The sequence below is a fragment of the Daphnia pulicaria genome, chromosome 7 (genome assembly GCF_021234035.1).
Source record: "Daphnia pulicaria isolate SC F1-1A chromosome 7, SC_F0-13Bv2, whole genome shotgun sequence".
Classification (NCBI taxonomy): domain Eukaryota; kingdom Metazoa; phylum Arthropoda; class Branchiopoda; order Diplostraca; family Daphniidae; genus Daphnia; species Daphnia pulicaria.
In genome coordinates, this window is record NC_060919.1 from 1543418 (window position 1) to 1571066 (window position 27649).

Consider the following 27649-nt stretch of genomic DNA (forward strand, 5'->3'; position numbering starts at 1 on the left):
AGTATACTCACAGGAAAGAAATTTATGCCTGTGACAGATCTGCTGACAAGCTCAAACACACAAGAAAAGACTAAACAGCATCCCAGGCTTGGACTTTCTTTAATTTTAATGGGTAAACTAAGCTGAATTATACATTTAAAATTACTCTATAAAAAGCAGAATGTTCTAAACAACGATAATCCTGAACATTTCTAAGATTAGATAAGTAATTCTATGCTTAAATAATAAAAAACCCGCTTTCTACTATCCCCACAACGTTAAAAGGACACGTTGGCGCACGATCCTAATTTAGCGGTTGTGCAACTCAGCATCCGGAACTTGTCTATGCCTAGCCGAAATAATTGTCCTCTCATCCAGCAGTTCCCTACTGTCCCGTCAATAGAAATGGCATAATAAATGTAAATTGAATTTGGCTTGGACGATGAAAAATCAATTTATTAAAAAATATATTGTCTTCTTTCGTTTTTTACTTCGGGGTTGTTTGTTCGGAATCGGTGAATGCCATTTTTAAAGGTTAAAAAAAATCATTGAAGAACTCTCCGTCAACGTCAATTTTTTAAAATTGTCACCAAATAAAGCCTGAAGAGTTCTTTATTTCTTTAGTCATTGTCTCATCGAGAGCAGACATTTTAAGTGCCGTGACATGCAAGAAACCATACGACGAATATTTCATCTAGCGAATGATGCTGAACAAGTCAATAACCCAAGCGACTCACTTCTGGAAGATGTTGAGAGAAGATGAACTGGGAGTGAAATGTAGTTGTCCGTTTGCGTTAAAAAATTCATGGCAAAGTTAGAAAGTTTTTGGTCGCCCGTTGATTATCTTATTTTAAAAATATAGCCTTTCAGTTTTGCCTTAATTGCTAGATGGCAGCTTCCGTATTTGTTTTTTCCTTCTTCGATAGATGGTGTTTAGCTGGCCTGATAATCTGACATTTCATTGCAGACGCCTGCAGAGTAGACACTGAGTAAAAGTAAACATGGCTTTTCGACGTTTTCCATCATGAGAATTACAAAAAGGCAGTTTAACTTTTTAGTGTTTAATTTTGCTGAATGTTTACCATTTATTTATGAATAATCAGGAAATGCAGCCTATAATCTGCACTTCATGCTTCTTACATCGTGAAACGACAAATGGGGCGAAATGGGCGAAACAACTTGTTGCTAATTTATACCGATTTATACTTATATTCCTGTGATTTCAAATACCAAATTGAACTTCGTATTTTATGTAGGTAAATCTTGACCTAGTGTCCTTATTTTCTGAACTTAATAACTTATTTCTTCAAATTCTAGATTCATACTGTCAGAGTCAGACTGTCAGTCATTCCAACAACTCAACAAGTTTACTTAGCCGCTCAGTCACTTTCCATCCATTAGATCTTCATGCTGTCAAAAGCCTAAAACTCATGTTTGAAGCACACATATTGTGCTTGTTTATAGTGGAATAAAAATGTGCCGAGATAAGGTATTTTCCCCATTACTGCTACCCAATTGTTACAATTCAGAATTTCATGTAACATAGGTATTATTCTTGCTCATGAGCCATAGGATCTTTTCTGAATCTCGCAATTTGTTGGTGTAACCTGCAACAGCATGTTTGTTGTTATGGCTGTTTCTACTTCTGTTTAGAAGGCAACCCAGCTGAGGCTGAGGGATAAGTAGCGTTTATTTCTCATAAGTAAATTTGTGTAAATTTGTAAATAACATAGAGTATATAATAGCATAGAGTATAGAATTTTTAAATAACCGACCGGCTCCGAGACTCGTCATCAACGTGGGTCATCGTTTTGTTGGTATTATTTCGTTTGCGTTAGTGTTAGTTAACCCGTTGGCTGCCCACACCTTTGTTCTCCCCTGTGTTAGCTCCTTAGGACGGGCTGCGCTGTTCGGTCTCGTGGTTTACATGCCACGGGGTCGGACAGTCGCTCCAGCCCAAGATTCACCGCAAGGCGCCTGTTAGGCAGTGCACCATAGGGACTTTCCCCTTGTCGATTCGGTGATGGATTCTAGGGGGTGTGCGTTCCCATCTTCTCCTTTCACCATGTCAGCCCGGACTTGTCAGCAATGGCAAGTCCCACCTTGGTCATGGATCTTTCAGACGTGGCGCGTAGAGAGCAACCCCGTATGGCGTGGCAGCCAACGGGTTAACTGAAGTGTATGGTGATTATAAAATGTGGTGGAATTGTGAACAATTGCAATCTATTGTTGTTGTTTTTTTTTCATGTAGCAGTTCAAATTCAACCATTGATATAACTAGAAAAACAAAATCAAGATGGATAAGGAGGTAAATTAGTAAATTGCTCGTTATTCTATAATTTTTTAAAAAAGATGCACCCCTGGGGCGCATTTACTCCAAAAAACCCTTTAAGGACATTTTATTTGGTATATTGTATTTCAATATAAATAATACAATATAAAATACAATATCCATCTAGAACCTACAAAGTGCAGGCTCAAAGTTTACTTTATATATGACGGTCGTAGCCTAGCGGTTAGAGCGACTGGAATTCGAAGATAGGTACTCTCCAGCTCGGTATGCTTTCTCATTAACAGCCATCATGTGTTTCCTGCCAAGGGTGGCACTGTGCATGCTTGGTACTGTAATGAGCGATGATGCATCGCTATGTCATCATCTTCGGAGGCTATGGTTGTTTACGATAGAATCACATTGGACTACATTTGTATCCCACTAGATGGACTAATACACTTGTAACGTTGTAAAAGACATAGACTAGGGCGTACTGTACGGTTGTACCTGACCTGAATAAATACTGGATAAAATTTTGTTGGTTTTTCTAATTAACAAAGAATTCCGATTTTTGACAAAATCATATTTTTTTCAAAATTCAAAATCATATTGTCTGTTTGTTTTCGGTTTTTATCTTTGAAAATGAAAATGTTTTTATCTTTGACTTAACTTATCTTCTACAGAAACCTTTTAGTCTTTCAGTTCAAAACCTTGCACTAGCAAAAAATTTTTTAGCCATTTTTAGCATAGATTTCATTTTTATTATTTATTACTGAGGCTGGAAGAAATCTTTCTCTGATGAATTTCATTTTTGATTAAGAATTTATTAAATTTTTATTTTAAACGGTTAAACGCATAAGTACTTATAACTACTTAAAATATATACTGTACTCCGTGTGTTAGTAGTTAGTACTGCCAAATGGGCGACATCATGACGACCATTCAGTTAGCAAATTACTAAATTTGTACTAATTTGTGAGTTAAAAAATTCATTGCAAAGTTAGAAAGTTTTTGGTCGCCCGTTGATTATCTTATTTTTAAAATATTGCACAGCCTTTCAATATTGCCTTCAAAAAATAATAATAATTGCTTGATGGCTATTGGCTAAGTCGGAAAGTTTTTGTCGCCCATTGATTATCCTTATTTCAATTTCAAATACTGCACAGCTTTGCCATTTTTTCATTTTTTTAAATAAACCGCTAGTTGCTAGATGGCAGCTTCCGTATTTGTTTCTTTCTTCGCTAGATGGTGTTTAGCTGGTTTGATAATGTGACATTTATTGCAGACGCCTGCAGAGTGCAGACAGTCCAGACACTTGAGTAAAAAGTAAACATTGTCTCTTCGACGTTTTACATCATGGGAATTACCAAAAGGCAGTTTAACTTTTTATTTTTTAATTTTGCTGAATGTTTACCATTTATTTATGAATAATCAGGAAATGCAGCCTATAATCTGCACTTCATGCTTCTTAGTTCTTACATCGTGAAACGACAAATGGGGCGAAATGGGCGAAACAACTTGTTGCTAATTTATACTTATATTCCTGTGATTTCAAATACCAAATTGAACTTCGTATTTTATGTAGGTAAATCTTGACCTAGTATCCTTATTTTCTGAACTTAATAACTTATTTCTTCAAATTCTAGATTCATACTGTCAGAGTCAGACTGTCAGTCATTCCAACAACTCAACAAGTTTACTTAGCCGCTCAGTCACTTTCCATCCATTAGATCTTCATGCTGTCAAAAGCCTAAAACTCATGTTTGAAGCACACATATTGTGCTTGTTTATAGTGGAATAAAAATGTGCCGAAAAAAGGTATTTTCCCATTACTGCTACCCAACTGTTACAATTCAGAATTTCATGTAACATAGGTATTATTCTTGCTCATGAGCCATAGGATCTTTTCTGAATCTTGCAGTTTGGTGGTGTAACCTGCAACAGCATGTTTGTTGTTATGGCTGTTTCTACTTCTGTTTAAGAGGCAACCCAGCTGAGGCTGAGGGATAGGTAGAGTTTATTTCTCATAAGTAAATTTGTAAATAACATAGAGAAATTTGTCCCATCGCTACTTATAGTTTCAGTGACATGAAGAGTGTGAAGTGAATAACCTGCAATGTACATGTACCAGATCTGTACATGAATATATGTACATGAGTGCAGACATGTAAAGAGAAAACATTTTTATTTCTTTTAAATCCATAGCCAATAATCATTTTATTCTTTCCAACAGATCTGCAAACACGAAGGTTATGAATTTCGTTCTTGTGTTCAATGGAGTTAGTGCTGGTTGCAGCTACTGGCCTTTTGTGACGTCTTGATATCAGTTTGGAATAATAGCTGGACTCTGGGGAATCCTCACTCACACTCGAGGTAACTTTGCAGTCAACATATGTGAGGAGTTTTAGATTCGTTACATTTTTTGCATGTCTTCGTTGAGTTGTTTGCACGTAAGCAGCCTGCAGACAGGTCACGATGAAGGTTACGAGAAACATTACGTAAAACTGGCATATGGTGGTGTAGAGTTTGGGTGAGAATGACACGTGTTTCATCATTCATCAAGCAGGTACAATAGCCGCAAGGGTTAAGAGGTGGGTCAGGGCGAGGAAAAATAGAATAAAAGGAGAGAGAAAAGTCGAAAGAAATCAGTCGAATGAGCATCTCTGCACGACAACAGTAACTGCAGTCAGTGCAGTGCACTGTTTGTCATCAACTTTATTCTTCATCGTGTTACCAGTTTTCAATCATGGGTAGATTTTCTGTATTTTACATGTAGTTGTGAGTCATTCCAAATTTTTCTTTGTTAATCTCCCAGTAGGCTACCATAACTGAATAATAATGATTATTTTTTTTTTGTCCGGTTAATTAAGGCGTCGTGCTGCTGTTACTACTTACTAGTAGTTACCAACGGCATTCCTCTCTTATTATAATCAGTTTGAATCGTGAGTAAGAATTTGTTGTTACATGGGGTTGTCCGTTCAGTAAAAGACTTGTGAATCGATTTAACTTTTTTCGGGTATCATACCACCAAGACTCCAGATTATTACACCAAACTTATGCTGCCCCAAGTTAATACACCAAATCCCCGAAGTATTATTCGTCCCCGAGCTACGCTACCAAGGGGTCAAGTACTACACCGAGGCTCTGAAGTACTACATAATCAAGGCACCGGAGTACTACACAACTACGTATGCTGCCCCAGCTTACTACACCGAGGCTCCCAAGTACTACACCACCATGGCACTGTTGTACTGCACAACTACATATCATGGGTAAATATTCTATGACGGAGTTTTAAATATGCCAATTATTGAATATCTAAATTATTTGTTGTCTAGTCGTATATAATGGGAAATAAATCAGTCGAGTGTGCATCTCCGATACGGCAACAGCAACTGCAGTGCTAAGGCTCAGACTATTACACCACTACTTATGTTGCCCCGAAATACTACACCAAAGCGCCTGAGTACAATACCGAGGCCACTAATTACTACACCACCAGGGCACCGCAGTACTACATCACTACACATCATGGGTAAATATTCTGTTACGTGGAGTTTTAATATGCCAACCACTAAATATAAAAATTATTTCTTGTCTAGTCGTATTAAAGGAGAGAAAAGGTGACGAGTGAGCAACTCCGTAACAGCAACTGCCATGCACTATTCATTCTTGAATAGTCACCAATTTCATTCTTCGTCGCATTACAAGTTTTAATAAAGGTAAATGTTTTTCCATGGAATTGTGAATCAACTCAATTTTTTTTTCTATTTGTGTCAGTTATTATTTATTAATGTTTAAATTTATTAATTGTCTAGTAAACTATGGCGTCGTGCTGAAGTTGGGTGTCGTATCGTTGATGGCTGGGTCGACCACTGGTGTACCGATGTTTCCTGGGTATGGCGGGTACCAAAGCATAACACTGCCGTGCCGTGCATCCGGTAACATGATTGGATGGCGCGATGAAGATTAAGTGGCATATTGTACATTGCTGGTGAGATTTTGGTAAAATGTTATTGTTGCTTTGTTGTTTTGCATTCACAAATTATCTTGAATTGTTTCACGAGGGTATGATGTAAAGGTTGAAAAGAGAATTACCATATAAAAAAAAACAGATAAGAGATTAAATATGAAAAGTTGAAAATACAGTTATTTATGCATATTACGTGATTTTGTTTGCTTATCAAATCGAGTCTTAAAAATTAATCTCTCATCGATATTGTCATAAAATTATATCACAAACGTAAAGTAGGAAAGGCACAGATAGTGCGCAATTGCGAGTGCAAGATTTCTGGTATTTTAAAATATTAAGATTAAATAACCAATGATTTTATGTTTTTTTGTTTTACAATTAATCTATATCGAATGTGAGAATTTTTTTTTAAACATAGTAGTATTCAAACAAACGCCATAAGTTGTTTCTTTGAAGCTCCGCTAATGACAAGTGTCGTGATGGCAGACGACAACAAAATCTGACGTTTGATTTTTTTGGATTCAGTTTATTATTTCGTGATCTGTCGTAGTGTAATGCAAATGCTCAGTTCTCAACCGGTTTTCCATCATGTTTAACAAACTCGATACTATTAAAATGATTACTCTTGGCCGTAATTTTTCCATCGGCACTCTCTACAATCACATTGAAGACGTCATTGTACCCAGTAAGTAAAAAGTTTAACTTTTCTTTCTTCACAGAACGTCAAATTCGAATGTTTATTTTTTAAGATGGATAATTATTCAGCGAAATTTAAGATAATAACGTGAAATTTGGTTGCAGATATGCGTCTGTCGGTCTGTGGGATCCAAGTGATGTTTCTTGTCTGGCCACTGTCAAAATAACAGAACGGAAAGAAACTGTCAAAGTTCATTCAATTGTGGCCGAGCAAATGAGTGAAGAAGAAGACGATATTGATGATGGTGAATCTGGGACCACCTTGTTGTCTGATTTGGGAATGGACAATCACTCGGCCATGAGTTTGATGGCTGGACTGTTACACCCTTCATTGGCAGGAGCTTGGCAGTACCCGATCTGATTCCACAATGGGATTGTTTGATCTTGGCTCTGAAGTGGCAATCCATTGTCGTTCCTCCAGCAGGAAAGTCTCAGTCGACCCCACTAGCCTGGAAATTATCTGCCGGCCAGAGAGACTCATCAAGAGCCAGGCCACTCACGTCGTTGTAGCGGTCACTTACGGCCTGGAGGCCTTCTGCATTTTCTCTCCTCAACTCGGCCCACATCCGAAAAGTTCCAGGGAGGAAGACGACTACGCCCACTACTTTGCCAACGGACTTTTGAATGGCCGAAATCAACTAGAACTGGACGAAGAAGATGAAGACGGCCGCCTTATTCCGTTAAACTTGCAGTGTCTCCTGTACAGCGACTTGATTGGCGTCAAAAGTGGACAAAGCTGGACTTTGAAGGACGTTGGCGAGCAGTACCAAGCCTGCAGGAAAGTCATGGATCACCTGGCCAGCACGGCCATCCCGTTGAGAGTGTGGTTGTACCCTCTTAGTAAGCTGATGTAGACGGAAGCCAATAACATTGATATAAACAAAATTTTGAAAATTTAATTGCAATTGTAAATTCATTGTTTTGTTTAATTCATGTGTGACGGAAAAGGAGGGAAATTGCTCGTTAAATTGTTGAAATAGTTGCACCCATGGAACGCATTTCTCCAGAAATTCTTTATGGACATTTTTACTTGGTAGAGCGAACAAGCCCAAGGAATATCGAATTAATACCACAGGCCCAATACTAAAAAGTTTCATTATCTATAGATAACAAATCATCTATATTTTTTTAAGTGATTGGTTATAAATTAAGTTCAATTCTTTTAATTTCACCCTTCTTTTTTAATCTCACTTAAGAAAATACAAGTTTTATTTGAAAATGGCCACGATTATGATGGGAGGACGTTCTCACCATTTTTTCGGCTTTTGCCGTGTGCTGTCTGTAACTGATGTCAATCAAACGGCCCAGAAACGTTTTTTTCTTCATGGGCGGAATTGCAAATCTAACCGGACACATTAAGTTATAAATATATGGAATACGGCAACTTTCTCATTGGAATTGATCGGTAACTTTTTGGGGAGAATCTTGATTCCAAGATCCTTGCCTCTGTCCAACTTGCTTGGGTCAGTCAGGAATTCATAACGGATCTTGTCTAGGGCATCTGAGGAGTTGGAGATCAACTAGAAGGTGTTGATAATCAAGCTCATAAGCTGAGCAATCTCGGACTGGAATGCGAAAGTCTCGGCTTCCATTTGAACTTCTCCGGGCATCTAAAAAGGAAAAGGAAAATATTTCAGCAAGAAAGGTTTGTCAATTGTGGTAGATCACACTAAAAAATTGAAATTCTACATATCTATGTACTTGAGGCATAACAAAAAATGTGTAAATATCCAATTTGTTTGTCTAAACCATTAGTAAAACTTACTTTGATTTAGAAAATAATTTAACAAGAGCACAAGATTGTTTGCAAGTATGGTCTTGTGGAGAGTTTGTCCCGTGTGGGAATGAGATTATAAATCACTTAGGCAGCATTTATAGGCTTTTGACAGCATGAAGATCAATGGACAGGATGGAAAATGACAGAGTGGCTAAGTCAACTTGTTGAGTTGTTGGAATGACTGACAGTAGCATCTAGAATTTGAAGAAATAAGTTAATCAAATAAGGACACTAGGTCAAGAAATACGTACATAAAATACAAAGTTCAATTTGGTATTTGAAATCACAGGAATATAAGTATGAATTAGCAACCATTTTTTTCGCCCATTTCGCCCCGTTTTTCGTTTCACGATGTAAGAAGCATGAAGTACAGAAAATAGGGATTATAGGCTGCATTTCCTGATTATTCATAAATAAATGGTTAACATTCAGCAACCTTAAACAATAAAAACTTTTACTGCCTTTTTGTAATTCTCATGATGGAAAACAGTCGAAGAGCCATGTTTACTTTTACTCAGTGTCTACACTCTGCAGGCGTCTGCAATAAAATGTCAGATTATCAGGCCAGCTAAACACCATCTAGCGAAAAAGGAAAAAACAAATACGGAAGCTGCCATCTAGCAATTAAGGCAAAATTGAAAGGCTGTGCAATATTTTTAAAATAATTAGCATTAATTAGCACCATTAGCAACAAGTTGTTTCGCCCATTTCGCCCCGTTTGTCGTTTTACAACGTAAGAAGGGTCATGGGGCTCTGAAGAGGCCCTCCGCCCTCTGGTGGCCAGAGATGTCTTCAGATGATGGGCTGTGGGTAGCCCTTTAGCCCCCACCTTCTTCTTCGCTTTTTATCTTCATTGTGCTGAGTGTGGAAATTGAAACCGTTTGTGCAGCATAAAGAATATTGCACTGTACAGATCCACTTGAAAAGCTGCTTCTTGCTTTTTTGTTTTTTTTGTTTTCTTGTTTTTTTTTTTTTTTTTTTTTGTTGTTTTTTGGGTTTTTTTTTTTTGTTTTGTTTTGTTTTGTTTTTTTGTTTTTTTCGTCATAGGCATTCAAAAACTGAAAGGAGAGTTAAGTTCAGTGGCTCGAGTGGCCCACGAGAGAAACCCGTATCAATGAAAAACGTAGGGCTGCCGTCCAATCCGAGAGTGCGCCAACAACCATCAAGAGAAGTAATTTTTCTTTGCCAAGGAAATTTCCAGGGACAGGCAGGTTTTTTGTTATTTCCAAGGACCGCTACAGTCAAGTTTTGCTTCCTTATTTATCGAACTTCAAATTGAATCTTATTTCTTTTAACTAACGTAATTGAACTTTTACAGTGTTTTTTACTCAGATAAAGATGACGACGGAGAAAGAATTCGTGAATGATGTAAAAATACTGAGTTCAGTGGAAAAGCGCATTTTATTTAGTACGATGATCCCACCTATGTAGATAATTCATGATTTTTTACGAACCCGACTTCCTAACAACCTAATGTGATGTCAAGTCTTCATTCGAAATTCAGACATTGTTCCGTTTTTTAAGTTAATATAACTCAAAAATATTGTTTTTTGTTTTTTTTTTCTTGTTTTTTTTGTTTTTTTTTGTTTTTTTTGTTTTTTTGTTTTTTTTTTTGTTTTTTTTTTTGTTTTTTTTTGTGTGTTTTTGTTTGTTTTTTTTTGTTTTTTTTGTTTTTTTTGTTTTTGTTATTTTTTTTCCGTCATAGGTAACTGTTGAAGACAGTTACAGGCATTCAAATACTGAAAGGAGAGTTAAGTTCAGTGGCTCGACCGCTCGAGTGGCCGACTATGTGGACAATTCATAATTTTTTTACGATTCTGACTTTCGAACAACCCACTGTGATGCCGACAACCCTACATTTCAAATTCAGGCATTATTTAGTTTTTTTTTTCAAGTTTTGACCGTCACGAAGTTCTCAACTGACCGATTAGAACTCTAAATTCTCTTAAAACTGTTAGTCCCCTTAACGTTTATTCCCGTCTCGTCTTCTGTAGTGTTGTACAAATTTAAAGTATCCGAATGAAATCTTCTGCGTCACGTTTGGATTTTAGCGCTCGATATTTTATTTCAAATCGCGTTTATTTTAATCGTTCGTGGATTCTGAGCAATCTTCTAAGCGATCTGTTCTCTGTCGCTACATGGTTAAACTTATGTTTACCAGATGGCGATTGCCTTGTGAGGAATTATATCGGCAATTTGTTTTCGAGCATTTTCGAGACGCTGAGCGAAATCCATTGTTGTATTTCAAGTTTTCGACATTTCCTTGAAGAGAATGGAAAAGGTAGGTTTCAGTTTGGATCCTTCAAGGTTGCTGAATGCTAACTATTTATTTGTGAATTTACAGGTCAAGTAGCCTATAATTTCAACTATAGGCCAAATCAGTAAATCACCTATTCTCGTGGCCAACACTGCTGTCACGAAAGTCTTCTCTTGGCAGTGTAGGCTGTAGCTGCTGTACGTCTCATTCCATGAGGAAATACAACAGTTGAGGTAATTATGTCGATCGTTTTTCTACAATAAGGAGAGTACTTTTTCTAGGAACTATTCGCCTAATGTTGCTTGCTATTGCCTGTCATGCACTCAATTTTAGCTAGGATGATGCTCATCTTCTGCCTGGCACAACATTCGACCAGCAATCAACTTCAATATGGCACGAAAGAGATAAAGGGCTGAAAAAAAGAGATCAATGGAATACATATTGTTAATTATACCAAAGGTTAAAAACACAAAGTAAGAGGAAACAAAAAAAATTTTTCTTGTAACAAAATCCAATAATTGTTTATTATTATTAGTATCAGATCTGGGAAGAGAAAATAATTCATTTTCTCTTTTACAGCCAATGGAATTGGCGCTAGTTGTTTGCGAATGTTATTTGAAGACCAGGAAGGTGACAGGTGACCAGTGAAGGTGACTTTGAATGCTTGCATTCAAAGTCTTAAACTTTTCCATCATGAAATGAAAAGAGTAGTTTTAGTTTAGATTCTTCAAGGTTGCTGAATGCCAACAATTATGCATTAATTTAACGTAATTTTTAGTGAGAAATTTAAATTTGGTCAAGTCTGCTCTTGTGGCTTAAAGTGCACTCATAAAATGTCTTGTAATCTGTAGGCTGCAGTTGCTGTACATCTCATCCCACGAAGAAATACAACAGCAATTGAAGTAATTATGTTGGATCACTTTTCCTGCTTATAGGCTTAAGAATAAGTTGGGTCATCAGAGAATATATTCATTCGTGTTTTTGTTGGACTAACATATTGGAGAAATTTTGCTAGGGGGCACCACACTTCTTACTCTTCCTGATGATATTGCAATTTGATTCATCCGTCCCTTAATACTCAACAAAATACCAGCAGTAAGCTTCTTTTCGTTATATTTTTTCTTCCCGATATTATTGGCTTCTTCAACTCTAATGATGGGTATACGTGTGTGACCCATCTCTTTAACACTGTGTAAGGAACCGTTTGATATCAAACGCACAACCGAACTTGGCGCTTTCGATTCTGTTATTTTTTCGATCGAGAATCGATAAAATTTTTCAAGAAAGAAGATTTTACTACAAAATATGTTAACCGACACAAAATGTGGTTTGATACAATCTTTTTTTTTATTCGAATTTTACAATGATAAAAGAAGAATGGAATTCCAAGAATGTGGGAAAAGCGATTTGCATATTTTGGTTGTGTGTTCGACAAAAAAGAAAATCGAATTGTATTGTTGTGAGCCAGTGACAGCTAGCTGCGCTGGATCAGCTTTGTCATGCGGATGCGGCAGATGACAATTGTTATTCATACGAGCAAATTTCTTTCTATTTTACTTTCATACCTTTCGCTTGTAGTCTCTGCACGAACGGAAAATTGATTCGCTTTTGTTCGTTTTCGCTACTCTCTCGTTAAAAATATTCAAGTACGATGAATAACTGTGGTATTTTTTTCCCAATTATCTTGACTGGTGGCATGATGTATTAGGCTGTTATCCAGCGACCTTGAGGAAGTATTTTCGTAGCATGTTTCGTCCATTTCCAACATTCATTCCTCAAATAGTACTTATCATTTTTTTTTCTTGTTTGTTTTAGGAGAGAAAATTGAGGAAAACATGGAATTGCTGCTGGCACGGGATGAACGCTCCGCTGTCGTCGCCGCTGCCGTCGCCGCTGCCCACTCTCTTGAGACCGCAAATGTTGGCTCCGCACTCGACCCGAATCAACAATCGGGCACCGCCACGCATCGCTCAAGTGCCCTTTGAGGCTATCCCGCTGGAGTTGGGCAACTCGGCCGGCAAACCCGGTCAATCGTTGCCTTTCGGTGTGCCGTTAAGGCCCCCCGTCTTCCCACCCAAACTGCCGCAGACTGGACAGAAGGTGCAGGGACTTCCGTTCACCTCTGGTATCCCGTTTCCCATTCAGCTGTTTCCGCCCGTCTCGCCCAATCGGCCCTGGCCTCCTACGAACCCGCTCGTGTCCGAATCCCCTCTGCCCGCTCTCGTGACTTTGACCACCGAGACATCGTCGACCGTTCAAACGAATCCGAGTCCGTTACCCAACAACTTTCCTGCAATCAATTTGACCGAAACTCCAGCCATCCCACACATTATCGAAACGACTTTATCAGTTTTTTTTTTCCTGAAGACTCCAGTGTCCGTCACCCTACGGTGGTTGCAGTTGTAACGACAGCAGCAACAATAACAAAAATAACAACGACAACAACACAGTTACCGCTACCGAAATCGACTACCATCCTAGTTCACGAGTAATCGTCGATCGATATCTCTTCTATAATGCAACCGTCCATCGAGGACGAAAGCTCGTCGAGCGGCCTTTTGCCGTTGGATGGCCCGTCTCTTGTTCCGCCAGTGATGTCTTCATCATTGCCTGCGATGCTTTACTCCTGTGATATCTCCTCCTTTTTGTCCGTCCTTCAAAGCTGGCCTACGCCGTCCACTGTGCCTCAATTGGAGGCCGGCACTCCTCCTAATGTCCTTCAACTGCCCGACAGTAACAGATACACGCCCCCACTGCCGTCTGGCCGTCCGGGTCAAGTCTTCCACGACGAATATTTGTCTCCGGCCAACGGTTACGGCGACGTTGACGTCATCACCAGCGACAACATTCAACCGCACGGAACCTACGGCGATACCTTCGAACTGGTCGTCACCGCTGCCCAGAATTTCGGCGGATCCTCGCCGCCCGTCAACAACGGAAGGCCTTACGTCATTCCGGTTGACATCGGCAATGTTCACGGAGGCCTACAATCACCTGCTTCGGTGGAATCCGATGAATACGTTTCGATTGACGGCCGCAAAACATACTTTAATCTCTTTCCAACGGAAACAGTCGACGGGAACGAACCGATGGTCCAAGCGACCGCCATGCCAAAAACAGCACCGGTAAACTTTACTTAGATAAATCTTTTGTTTTATGGACTTTGAATTTTCTACATATTTCTAATCGATCCACCCATTTAGATGAGCCATTGGATACGGTTACGCTTACCCGGAGAGCCCTGTTGAGCCAGTTCGACCGGAAGCTCCGCCCAGGCTAAGTTATCCGGTAGCTGCAGCACCGGTTGTTGTCAATCGGCCCACTGCTTTACTTATTAGAAGACCATCCATGACTCTTCTTGGACTGTATGCATTGATTCGTTGTTTGCAGCTGTTTAAAAAAAATGAAGAAAACAACTGTTTATTAACGCATCACGTTTCTCTTTCATAACAAGCCGGATCGACGCCTGCATCGTGGGAGACCCTAATGCCTGTTTAAGAGCCCAAAAAATCGTGTCAAGCCGAAGAAGATGGATCAGCTTGCTCTTGTAAACCGGGTTTTTGGCCGGAAGAAATCCAGTGAAGTCTGCAAAGGTACTTGTTAATCAATAAAACAACATAATTATATTTACTGTTGAAATGTTCAACGCTAATGTTGATTTGCCAATTATTTTATAGGATTGACCAGTCTCCTGGTATCAAAGAGATTAGACCGATTGGACAATCAGAGATTAGCCATAAAGTTTATCCGTTCTAGAAAAAACTTTTTTCAGCATCGATTTCATGTTTTATTTCAAACGCACTAGACCATTGGTATTATTTGTTGATTGTTATGCTTTATTATATATAATCTCAATCAGAAGAATTCTGAGGGAAAAAATAATTTTGATCATTTTTGCTTAAGGATTGTAGCATCACATTGCGGCCTTTCTTTTGGCAATTACAAAATTATTAGTAATTTGCAAGTTGGAAGTTCGTTGCTAAGTCGGAAAGTTTTTGTCTATTGATTATCCTTATTTCAAATACTGCACAGCCTTACAATTTTGTCATTTTTTCACTTTTTTTTAAATAATTCGCTAGTTGCTAGATGGCGGCTTCGGGATTTGTTTCTTTCTTCGCTAGATGGCGAAAAAGTAGGGGATTCATTTCTTTCTGCTAGTTCTCCTCATTCCTCACTCCTCAGTCAGTCAGTTGTTTTCCTATATTTTAACTCATTCACGTACAGTTTACGGCTTTACTTTACTTAACTGTCCAAAGGAGAGAAATTGTTCGTTAAATTTTCGGTGCATTTACTCCAGAAAACTCTTTGTGGAAATTTTTATTTGGTAGAGCGAAGCCCAAGAAATATCGAATTAATACCGTAGTCCCCTAAAAAGTTCTTAAAACACAACTCAAAACACAAACTCATTAATTTACTTCTTCAAATTCTAGATGCATACTGCTGTCAGTCATTCCAACAACTCAACAAGTTGACTTAGCAGCTCAGTCATTTTCCATCCATTAGATTTTCATGCTGTCGAAAGCCTAAACTCATGTTTGAAGCACACATATTGTGCTTGTTTATAGTGGAATAAAAATGTGCCGAGATAAGGTATTTCCCATTACTGCTATTAATTGTTACAATTCAGAATTTCATGTAACATAGGTATTATTCTTGCTCATGAGCCATAGGATCTTTTCTGAATCTCGCAATTTGTTGGTGTAACCTGCAACAGCATGTTTGTTGTTATGGCTGTTTCTACTTCTGTTTAGAAGGCAACCCAGCTGAGGCTGAGGGATAAGTAGCGTTTATTTCTCATCAGTAAATTTGTGTAAATTTGTAAATAGCATAGAGTATAGAATTTGTAAATAACCGACCGGCTCCGAGACTCGTCATCAACGTGGGTCATCGTTTTGTTGGTATTATTTCGTTTGCGTTAGTGTTAGTTAACCCGTTGGCTGCCCACACCTTTGTTCTCCCCTGTGTTAGCTCCTTAGGACGGGCTGCGCTGTTCGGTCTCGTGGTTTACATGCCACGGGGTCGGACAGTCGCTCCAGCCCAAGATTCACCGCAAGGCGCCTGTTAGGCAGTGCACCATAGGGACTTTCCCCTTGTCGATTCGGTGATGGATTCTAGGGGGTGTGCGTTCCCATCTTCTCCTTTCACCATGTCAGCCCGGACTTGTCAGCAATGGCAAGTCCCACCTTGGTCATGGATCTTTCAGACGTGGCGCGTAGAGAGCAACCCCGTATGGCGTGGCAGCCAACGGGTTAACTGAAGTGTATGGTGATTATAAAATGTGGTGGAATTGTGAACAATTGCAATCTATTGTTGTTGTTTTTTTTTCATGTAGCAGTTCAAATTCAACCATTGATATAACTAGAAAAACAAAATCAAGATGGATAAGGAGGTAAATTAGTAAATTGCTCGTTATTCTATAATTTTTTAAAAAAGATGCACCCCTGGGGCGCATTTACTCCAAAAAACCCTTTAAGGACATTTTATTTGGTATATTGTATTTCAATATAAATAATACAATATAAAATACAATATCCATCTAGAACCTACAAAGTGCAGGCTCAAAGTTTACTTTATATATGACGGTCGTAGCCTAGCGGTTAGAGCGACTGGAATTCGAAGATAGGTACTCTCCAGCTCGGTATGCTTTCTCATTAACAGCCATCATGTGTTTCCTGCCAAGGGTGGCACTGTGCATGCTTGGTACTGTAATGAGCGATGATGCATCGCTATGTCATCATCTTCGGAGGCTATGGTTGTTTACGATAGAATCACATTGGACTACATTTGTATCCCACTAGATGGACTAATACACTTGTAACGTTGTAAAAGACATAGACTAGGGCGTACTGTACGGTTGTACCTGACCTGAATAAATACTGGATAAAATTTTGTTGGTTTTTCTAATTAACAAAGAATTCCGATTTTTGACAAAATCATATTTTTTTCAAAATTCAAAATCATATTGTCTGTTTGTTTTCGGTTTTTATCTTTGAAAATGAAAATGTTTTTATCTTTGACTTAACTTATCTTCTACAGAAACCTTTTAGTCTTTCAGTTCAAAACCTTGCACTAGCAAAAAATTTTTTAGCCATTTTTAGCATAGATTTCATTTTTATTATTTATTACTGAGGCTGGAAGAAATCTTTCTCTGATGAATTTCATTTTTGATTAAGAATTTATTAAATTTTTATTTTAAACGGTTAAACGCATAAGTACTTATAACTACTTAAAATATATACTGTACTCCGTGTGTTAGTAGTTAGTACTGCCAAATGGGCGACATCATGACGACCATTCAGTTAGCAAATTACAAAATTTGTACTAATTTGTGAGTTAAAAAATTCATTGCAAAGTTAGAAAGTTTTTGGTCGCCCGTTGATTATCTTATTTTTAAAATATTGCACAGCCTTTCAATATTGCCTTCAAAAAATAATAATAATTGCTTGATGGCTATTGGCTAAGTCGGAAAGTTTTTGTCGCCCATTGATTATCCTTATTTCAATTTCAAATACTGCACAGCTTTGCCATTTTTTTCATTTTTTTAAATAAACCGCTAGTTGCTAGATGGCAGCTTCCGTATTTGTTTCTTTCTTCGCTAGATGGTGTTTAGCTGGTTTGATAATGTGACATTTATTGCAGACGCCTGCAGAGTGCAGACAGTCCAGACACTTGAGTAAAAAGTAAACATTGTCTCTTCGACGTTTTACATCATGGGAATTACCAAAAGGCAGTTTAACTTTTTATTTTTTAATTTTGCTGAATGTTTACCATTTATTTATGAATAATCAGGAAATGCAGCCTATAATCTGCACTTCATGCTTCTTAGTTCTTACATCGTGAAACGACAAATGGGGCGAAACAACTTGTTGCTAATTTATACTTATATTCCTGTGATTTCAAATACCAAATTGAACTTCGTATTTTATGTAGGTAAATCTTGACCTAGTATCCTTATTTTCTGAACTTAATAACTTATTTCTTCAAATTCTAGATTCATACTGTCAGAGTCAGACTGTCAGTCATTCCAACAACTCAACAAGTTTACTTAGCCGCTCAGTCACTTTCCATCCATTAGATCTTCATGCTGTCAAAAGCCTAAAACTCATGTTTGAAGCACACATATTGTGCTTGTTTATAGTGGAATAAAAATGTGCCGAAAAAAGGTATTTTCCCATTACTGCTACCCAACTGTTACAATTCAGAATTTCATGTAACATAGGTATTATTCTTGCTCATGAGCCATAGGATCTTTTCTGAATCTTGCAGTTTGGTGGTGTAACCTGCAACAGCATGTTTGTTGTTATGGCTGTTTCTACTTCTGTTTAAGAGGCAACCCAGCTGAGGCTGAGGGATAGGTAGAGTTTATTTCTCATAAGTAAATTTGTAAATAACATAGAGAAATTTGTCCCATCGCTACTTATAGTTTCAGTGACATGAAGAGTGTGAAGTGAATAACCTGCAATGTACATGTACCAGATCTGTACATGAATATATGTACATGAGTGCAGACATGTAAAGAGAAAACATTTTTATTTCTTTTAAATCCATAGCCAATAATCATTTTATTCTTTCCAACAGATCTGCAAACACGAAGGTTATGAATTTCGTTCTTGTGTTCAATGGAGTTAGTGCTGGTTGCAGCTACTGGCCTTTTGTGACGTCTTGATATCAGTTTGGAATAATAGCTGGACTCTGGGGAATCCTCACTCACACTCGAGGTAACTTTGCAGTCAACATATGTGAGGAGTTTTAGATTCGTTACATTTTTTGCATGTCTTCGTTGAGTTGTTTGCACGTAAGCAGCCTGCAGACAGGTCACGATGAAGGTTACGAGAAACATTACGTAAAACTGGCATATGGTGGTGTAGAGGTTGGGTGAGAATGACACGTGTTTCATCATTCATCAAGCAGGTACAATAGCCGCAAGGGTTAAGAGGTGGGTCAGGGCGAGGAAAAATAGAATAAAAGGAGAGAGAAAAGTCGAAAGAAATCAGTCGAATGAGCATCTCTGCACGACAACAGTAACTGCAGTCAGTGCAGTGCACTGTTTGTCATCAACTTTATTCTTCATCGTGTTACCAGTTTTCAATCATGGGTAGATTTTCTGTATTTTACATGTAGTTGTGAGTCATTCCAAATTTTTCTTTGTTAATCTCCCAGTAGGCTACCATAACTGAATAATAATGATTATTTTTTTTTTGTCCGGTTAATTAAGGCGTCGTGCTGCTGTTACTACTTACTAGTAGTTACCAACGGCATTCCTCTCTTATTATAATCAGTTTGAATCGTGAGTAAGAATTTGTTGTTACATGGGGTTGTCCGTTCAGTAAAAGACTTGTGAATCGATTTAACTTTTTTCGGGTATCATACCACCAAGACTCCAGATTATTACACCAAACTTATGCTGCCCCAAGTTAATACACCAAATCCCCGAAGTATTATTCGTCCCCGAGCTACGCTACCAAGGGGTCAAGTACTACACCGAGGCTCTGAAGTACTACATAATCAAGGCACCGGAGTACTACACAACTACGTATGCTGCCCCAGCTTACTACACCGAGGCTCCCAAGTACTACACCACCATGGCACTGTTGTACTGCACAACTACATATCATGGGTAAATATTCTATGACGGAGTTTTAAATATGCCAATTATTGAATATCTAAATTATTTGTTGTCTAGTCGTATATAATGGGAAATAAATCAGTCGAGTGTGCATCTCCGATACGGCAACAGCAACTGCAGTGCTAAGGCTCAGACTATTACACCACTACTTATGTTGCCCCGAAATACTACACCAAAGCGCCTGAGTACAATACCGAGGCCACTAATTACTACACCACCAGGGCACCGCAGTACTACATCACTACACATCATGGGTAAATATTCTGTTACGTGGAGTTTTAATATGCCAACCACTAAATATAAAAATTATTTCTTGTCTAGTCGTATTAAAGGAGAGAAAAGGTGACGAGTGAGCAACTCCGTAACAGCAACTGCCATGCACTATTCATTCTTGAATAGTCACCAATTTCATTCTTCGTCGCATTACAAGTTTTAATAAAGGTAAATGTTTTTCCATGGAATTGTGAATCAACTCAATTTTTTTTTCTATTTGTGTCAGTTATTATTTATTAATGTTTAAATTTATTAATTGTCTAGTAAACTATGGCGTCGTGCTGAAGTTGGGTGTCGTATCGTTGATGGCTGGGTCGACCACTGGTGTACCGATGTTTCCTGGGTATGGCGGGTACCAAAGCATAACACTGCCGTGCCGTGCATCCGGTAACATGATTGGATGGCGCGATGAAGATTAAGTGGCATATTGTACATTGCTGGTGAGATTTTGGTAAAATGTTATTGTTGCTTTGTTGTTTTGCATTCACAAATTATCTTGAATTGTTTCACGAGGGTATGATGTAAAGGTTGAAAAGAGAATTACCATATAAAAAAAAACAGATAAGAGATTAAATATGAAAAGTTGAAAAATACAGTTATTTATGCATATTACGTGATTTTGTTTGCTTATCAAATCGAGTCTTAAAAATTAATCTCTCATCGATATTGTCATAAAATTATATCACAAACGTAAAGTAGGAAAGGCACAGATAGTGTAGATAAAATAACCAATGATTTTATGTTTTTTTTGTTTTACAATTAATCTATATCGAATGTGAGAATTTTTTTTTAAACATAGTAGTGTTCAAACAAACGCCATAAGTTGTTTCTTTGAAGCTCCGCTAATGACAAGTGTCGTGATGGCAGACGACAACAAAATCTGACGTTTGATTTTTTTGGATTCAGTTTATTATTTCGTGATCTGTCGTAGTGTAATGCAAATGCTCAGTTCTCAACCGGTTTTCCATCATGTTTAACAAACTCGATACTATTAAAAATGATTGCTCTTGGCCGTAATTTTTCCATCGGCACTCTCTACAATCACATTGAAGACGTCATTGTACCCAGTAAGTAAAAAGTTTAACTTTTCTTTCTTCACAGAACGTCAAATTCGAATGTTTATTTTTTAAGATGGATAATTATTCAGCGAAATTTAAGATAATAACGTGAAATTTGGTTGCAGATATGCGTCTGTCGGTCTGTGGGATCCAAGTGATGTTTCTTGTCTGGCCACTGTCAAAATAACAGAACGGAAAGAAACTGTCAAAGTTCATTCAATTGTGGCCGAGCAAATGAGTGAAGAAGAAGACGATATTGATGATGATGAATCTGGGACCACCTTGTTGTCTGATTTGGGAATGGACAATCACTCGGCCATGAGTTTGATGGCTGGACTGTTACACCCTTCATTGGCAGGAGCTTGGCAGTACCCGATTGATCGATCTGATTCCACAATGGGATTGTTTGATCTCGGCTCTGAAGTGGCAATCCATTGTCGTTCCTCCAGCAGGAAAGTCTCAGTCGACCCCACTAGCCTGGAAATTATCTGCCGGCCAGAGAGACTCATCAAGAGCCAGGCCACTCACGTCGTTGTAGCGGTCACTTACGGCCTGGAGGCCTTCTGCATTTTCTCTCCTCAACTCGGCCCACATCCGAAAAGTTCCAGGGAGGAAGACGACTACGCCCACTACTTTGCCAACGGACTTTTGAATGGCCGAAATCAACTAGAACTGGACGAAGAAGATGAAGACGGCCGCCTTATTCCGTTAAACTTGCAGTGCTGGACTTTGAAGGACGTCGGCGAGCAGTACCAAGCCTGCAGGAAAGTCATGGATCACCTGGCCAGCACGGCCATCCCGTTGAGAGTGTGGTTGTACCCTCTTGGTAAGCTGATGTAGACGGAAGCCAATAACATTGATGTAAACAAAATTTTGAAAATTTAATTGCAATTGTAAATTCATTGTTTTGTTTAATTCATGTGTGACGGAAAAGGAGGGAAATTGCTCGTTAAATTGTTGAAAAAGTTGCACCCATGGAACTCATTTCTCCAGAAATTCTTTATGGACATTTTTATTTGGTAGAGTGAATAAGCCCAAGGAATATCGAATCGAACCACAGACCTAAAACCAAAAGTACCAAGTCCCCTAAAAAGTTTCATAATCTAAAGATAAGAAATCATCTATATTTTTTTATAGGATTGGTTATAAATTAAGTTCAATTCTTTTAATTTCACCCTTCTTTTTTAATCTCACTTAAGAAAATACAAGTTTTATTTGAAAATGGCCACGATTATGATGGAGGACGTTCTTACCATTTTTTCGGCTTTTGCCGTTTGCTGTCTGTAACTGATTTCAATCAAACGGCCCAGAAACGTTTTCTTCTTAATGGGCGGAATTGCAAATCTAACCGGAAACATTAAGTTATAAATATATGGAATACGGCAACTTTCTCATTGGAATTGACCGGTAGTTCCCGGCGGCTTGAAATTTTGAAAGAAGACGTAAAAAAAACTTTACAAGTAAGAGAAATTTGTGCCTCCCGTTTAAACCCATGGGCAGAGTCAATTTGGTAAAATTTCGGACCCCCAATCGTTTCAGGATCGCAACGTTCGTTACATAAACGCTGAACTTTCGGCGCCCATCAAATTAATGGAACAAGCTGAATTGACCGTCATTTACGAATGAATCAATTTAAAACACAAAATATAAGGTTTTAACCGATTAAGCTATGAGAAAGAAACATTTCATTTAAAAAAACAAATAAAATCGGACATGAGAGGACTCTTCTAAAAGCCAGTAACGATGAATCGCGATGAATTGACCAACAAGGAAACATATTTGACCAATAAATTATAATAGGGGAAAAACTAGTCCTTAATAAAACAACAAAATGATGTGATTAAATTAAATAAAGCTAATGGCTCAAAAACAAGACAAAAGTTGAATTGGAGTCGATAAAATGTACATCCAGAACCTACAAAGTGCAGGCTCATAGTTTACTATTCTATTGACGGTCGTAGCCTAGCGGTTAGAGCGTCGATCGGCGTCGATAGAGTACAAAAATTTACTGTTCAGTTCGGTATGCCTTCTCATTAACAGCCATCATGCGTTCATACAGGCACTGTAATATGTGGCACTGTGCATGCTTGGTACTGTATTGGGCGATGATGCATCCCTATGCAACATCTTCGGAGGCTATGGATGTTCGCAATTGAATCACATTGGACACCATTAAGTTGGTATATTGTGTAGGACATAGACTATGGCGTACTGTAGAAGAACTAAATATATATTATATATACTAATATGTATATATATCTACTAAATATAAATATTTTTTGGTTTTTCTAATTAACAAAGAATTATTGACAAAATAATATTTTTCAAAATTTAAAATCACATTGTTTGTTTGTTTTCGGTTTTTATCTTTGAAAATGTGTTTTTAACTTATCTTCTATACACCACGTAGGCTATGTTCTACACAAACCTTTAAGTCTTTCGGTTCAAAACCTTGCACTAGCAAAAAAATTTTTTCAGCCTAGATTTCTTTTTTATTATTTATTACTGAAGCTGGAAGAATTCTTACTCTGATAAAATAAATTTCATTTTTGATTAAGGATTTATTAAATTTTAGTTTATTAGTTTAAACGCATTCCGTACTTAACTACTTAAAATATATGCTGTACTCCCTGTGTTAGTACTGCCAAATCGGCGACATCATGACGACCCTTCATTTAGCAAATTACAAAATTGAACTTCGCATTTTATGTAGGTATATCTTGAGCTAGTTTCCTTATTTTATTAACTTATTTCTTCAAATTCTAGATTCATACTGCTGTCAGTCATTCCAACAACTCAACAAGTTGACTTAGCCGCTCAGTCATTTTCCATCCATTAGATCTTCATGCTGTCAAAAGCCTAAAACTCATTTTTGAAGAAGTCGGAGGTCTGTTTCTCAATGCCAAATCAAATTTTATTAGGAAAAAATGGAAAAAAAAAACACACAGACCAGCAAATTTGACTCGATTCCTCATTTCATGTACTTGCGGTGTACTTGTCTTTGTCTTGTGTCAGGATCTTGGCTGATGATTTGGCATCGAGAAACAGACACTAGGTCAAGATTTACCTACATAAAATACAAAGTTCAATTTGGTATTTGAAATCACAGGAATATAAGTATGAATTAGCAACCATTTTTTTCGCCCATTTCGCCCCGTTTTTCGTTTCACGATGTAAGAAGCATGAAGTAGAGATTATAGGGATTATAGCTGCATTTCCTGTTTATTCATAAATAAATGGTAAACATTCAGCAACCTTAAACAATAAAAAGTTAAACTGCCTTTTTGTAATTCTCATGATGTAAAACGTTGAAGAGACAATGTTTACTTTTTACTCAGTGTCTGCACTCTGCAGGAGTCTGCAATAAATGTCACCCTGACAGAGGCAGAATAATCCCTGAATACTTCGTCAAACGATTGCTACATTCTTTTTTTTCATTTATACCATTACCTGATAGAGAATAACAAAAACAAAACTACAATAAAAACTTGTACTGTAAAGAAAAAATATTCTAGTGATTCCAGATATAATTTTTTTTATTTTTGAAGGAAAGCACGTTGTGTTTAGGGAATTACAACCAACGAATTGGACTGCTTATCGGAATCCCTTCCCTAATGTTTGTTTTAGTATTTGATTCGTGACGACGTAAACTAAAGTTGACGTAAAGTTTGCTGAATAATTTACGAGATTAATTTTCGTGAGTTGTGTGTTACTGTAGCTTACATATGTAACAAAGTTTGTTTATGCTATTTTTATGTTATTTTGCTAGTCTTTTACTTCACGGTGAGCATTTCTAGTGATCAGTCTCAGGGCTACTGGCCTACTGGCTACTCGACAAATCCTTATTAAAGTCGGTATTGCTCGTGCGTCTTCTAGGCAAGTTGCATATTTAATTCTAGTTAACCATGTATGTTTTTTAATGTGTTGCACTATCTTTATCCTCATTACATCAGATAACAATGGAAAGTACCGGTTGGAAATTGAAGCCGTTTGTGCAGCACAAACCAACAGAAAGTTGCCCTGTACAGATTCCACTGGAAAGGATGCCTGGTGATCGAAGAATATGCACTGATCCCAGAGTGCAAGTGAAACCTTCTGATGTAAGAGTACTTGTGCAACCTTCTGATTTGAAAGTACTCGTGCAACCTTCTGATCCTATATTGTTTTCTTTTGTCATTTAGGTAAACGTTGAAGAAAGTAGCAGGCATTCAAGTACTGAAAGGAGAGTTATGTTCAGAGGCTCACGAGAGAAATTCTTAACCATGAACAACGAAAGGCTGCCATTGGATCCGAGAGTGCGCCAGCAAACACCGAGAGAAGTAATTTTCTTTTGCCTAACCTTTTAGTTCAGTATAATATTATTGTTTTCATTCGTTTTAGGTACGCGTTGAAGACAGCCGATGTGCTAATAAGAGAGTTCAGTTCAGAGATCCACTAGAGGAATTCGAAACCAACGTAAGACTATTTCTCTTTACACGAAGGTGTTACTTTTTAACGTTACGATCACTTCTGTTATCAATTTAGGAACTTCACGTGAATTATTTTCCGAAGATTTTCACCAAGAGTATTCTGTTGGAAATGTTTCAAGAGTACGGGATTATCACTCGCATCGTAATCAAAAAACATTTTGCTTTTGTACACTTCGAAAAGAACAAAGATGCTCTAAAAGCAATGGAACGTCTGAACAATCAACGCATGTTCGGTGCCATTTTGAAGGTGTCGCCGGCCAGGCGTACACTTCCCAAATTGGCCCAGCCAAATTCCATCCTTCGCGGTAGCTCTGGTTTTACTGCTGATGTAAACGTGCCGTCCAGATCTGGAATGCCTAGCACTAGCCGTGAAACTAATTACGACTCTTCAGCTCGTTGTTTTTCGGTAAGATCTACGGAAGAAGTAGATTCTCACAATTTCAGTTATATAAATTTGTATTTTATAGATGTCTTATGGAATGAGGATTCAAGGAACTGGAAGTAACGACGGGCCTAAACTGGAAGAATCCGTCGCTGACTCGACGCAGAGAATTGAAAGAGCTGCATACAAGAAACTGATGATCGAAACAAAGCGAAGCCGCTACAGGCAAGTTGTGTTTCTTTATCTAACCTATTTTTTTTAACTAACGTAATTGAACAATTATAGTGTTTACTACTCGGAGGAAGACGACGATGAAGAAGGAATTCGTGAATGGTGCAAAACTACCGAGTTCAGTGGAAGAGCTGATTTTCTTTGGTACGATGTTCCGACCTATGTGGACAATTCATAATTTTTTTACGATTCTGACTTTCGAACAACCCACTGTGATGCCGACAACCCTACATTTCAAATTCAGGCATTATTTTGTTTTTGTTTTTTCAAGTTTTGACCGTCACGAAGTTCTCAACTGACCGATTAGAACTCCAAATTCTCTTAAAACTGTTAGTCCCCTTGACGTTTATTCCCGTCTCGTCTTCTGTAGTGTTGTACAAATTTAAAGTATCCGAATGAAATCTTCTGCGTCACGTTTGGATTTTAGCGCTCGACATTTTATTTCAAATCGCGTTTATTTTAATCGTTCGTGGATTCTGAGCAATCTTCTAAGCGATCTGTTCTCTGTCGCTACATGGTTAAACTTATGTTTACCAGATGGCGATTGCCTTTGTGAGGAATTATATCGGCAATTTGTTTTCGAGCATTTTCGAGACGCTGAGCGAAATCCATTGTTGTATTTCAAGTTTTCGACATTTCTTTTAAGAGAATGGAAAAGGTAGGTTTCAGTTTGGATCCTTCAAGGTTGCTGAATGCTAACTATTTATTTGTGAATTTACAGGTCAAGTAGCCTATAATTTCAACTATAGGCCAAATCAGTGAATCACCTATTCTCGTGGCCAACACTGCTGTCACGAAAGTCTTCTCTTGGCAGTGTAGGCTGTAGCTGCTGTACGTCTCATTCCATGAGGAAATACAACAGTTGAGGTAATTATGTCGATCGTTTTTCTACAATAAGGAGAGTACTTTTTCTAGGAACTATTCGCCTAATGTTGCTTGCTATTGCCTGTCATGCACTCAATTTTAGCTAGGATGATGCTCATCTTCTGCCTGGCACAACATTCGACCAGCAATCAACTTCAATATGGCACGAAAGAGATAAAGGGCTGAAAAAAAGAGATCAATGGAATACATATTGTTAATTATACCAAAGGTTAAAAACACAAAGTAAGAGGAAACAAAAAAAATTTTTCTTGTAACAAAATCCAATAATTGTTTATTATTATTAGTATCAGATCTGGGAAGAGAAAATAATTCATTTTCTCTTTTACAGCCAATGGAATTGGCGCTAGTTGTTTGCGAATGTTATTTGAAGACCAGGAAGGTGACAGGTGACCAGTGAAGGTGACTTTGAATGCTTGCATTCAAAGTCTTAAACTTTTCCATCATGAAATGAAAAGAGTAGTTTTAGTTTAGATTCTTCAAGGTTGCTGAATGCCAACAATTATGCATTAATTTAACGTAATTTTTAGTGAGAAATTTAAATTTGGTCAAGTCTGCTCTTGTGGCCTAAAGTGCACTCATAAAATGTCTTGTAATCTGTAGGCTGCAGTTGCTGTACATCTCATCCCACGAAGAAATACAACAGCAATTGAAGTAATTATGTTGGATCACTTTTCCTGCTTATAGGCTTAAGAATAAGTTGGGTCATCAGAGAATATATTCATTCGTGTTTTTCTTGGACTAACATATTGGAGAAATTTTGCTAGGGGGCAC

General features: G+C 37.9%; 2 protein-coding genes and 1 long non-coding RNA gene across 4 annotated transcripts; all 3 read left to right on the plus strand.

Moving 5' to 3' along the window:
* Positions 1-1086: 1086 nt before the first annotated feature.
* LOC124348453 (RNA-binding protein 4.1-like) lies at positions 1087-25808 on the plus strand. Its single transcript, XM_046798672.1, has 7 exons — positions 1087-1231; positions 1297-1468; positions 4152-4261; positions 9745-9868; positions 25292-25366; positions 25436-25771; positions 25803-25808. Exons 4-7 carry the CDS (start codon positions 9812-9814, stop codon positions 25806-25808), a joined length of 474 nt encoding a protein of 157 aa, XP_046654628.1. The 5' UTR covers positions 1087-1231; positions 1297-1468; positions 4152-4261; positions 9745-9811.
* LOC124350023 lies at positions 20676-22135 on the plus strand. The gene is made up of 2 exons (XM_046801000.1): positions 20676-20920; positions 21037-22135. Exon 2 carries the CDS (start codon positions 21146-21148, stop codon positions 21749-21751), a length of 606 nt encoding a protein of 201 aa, XP_046656956.1. The 5' UTR covers positions 20676-20920; positions 21037-21145; the 3' UTR covers positions 21752-22135.
* Positions 25809-25827: 19 nt separating the features above from the next.
* LOC124350377 lies at positions 25828-27534 on the plus strand. Of its 2 annotated transcripts, XR_006920860.1 has the most exons (5): positions 25828-26651; positions 26715-26860; positions 26961-27100; positions 27169-27394; positions 27479-27534. It is a non-coding gene; the product is annotated as an uncharacterized LOC124350377 (long non-coding RNA). The 2 variants fall into 2 exon arrangements; XR_006920859.1 differs by having other exon boundaries at positions 25829-26651; positions 27169-27534.
* Positions 27535-27649: the final 115 nt, after the last annotated feature.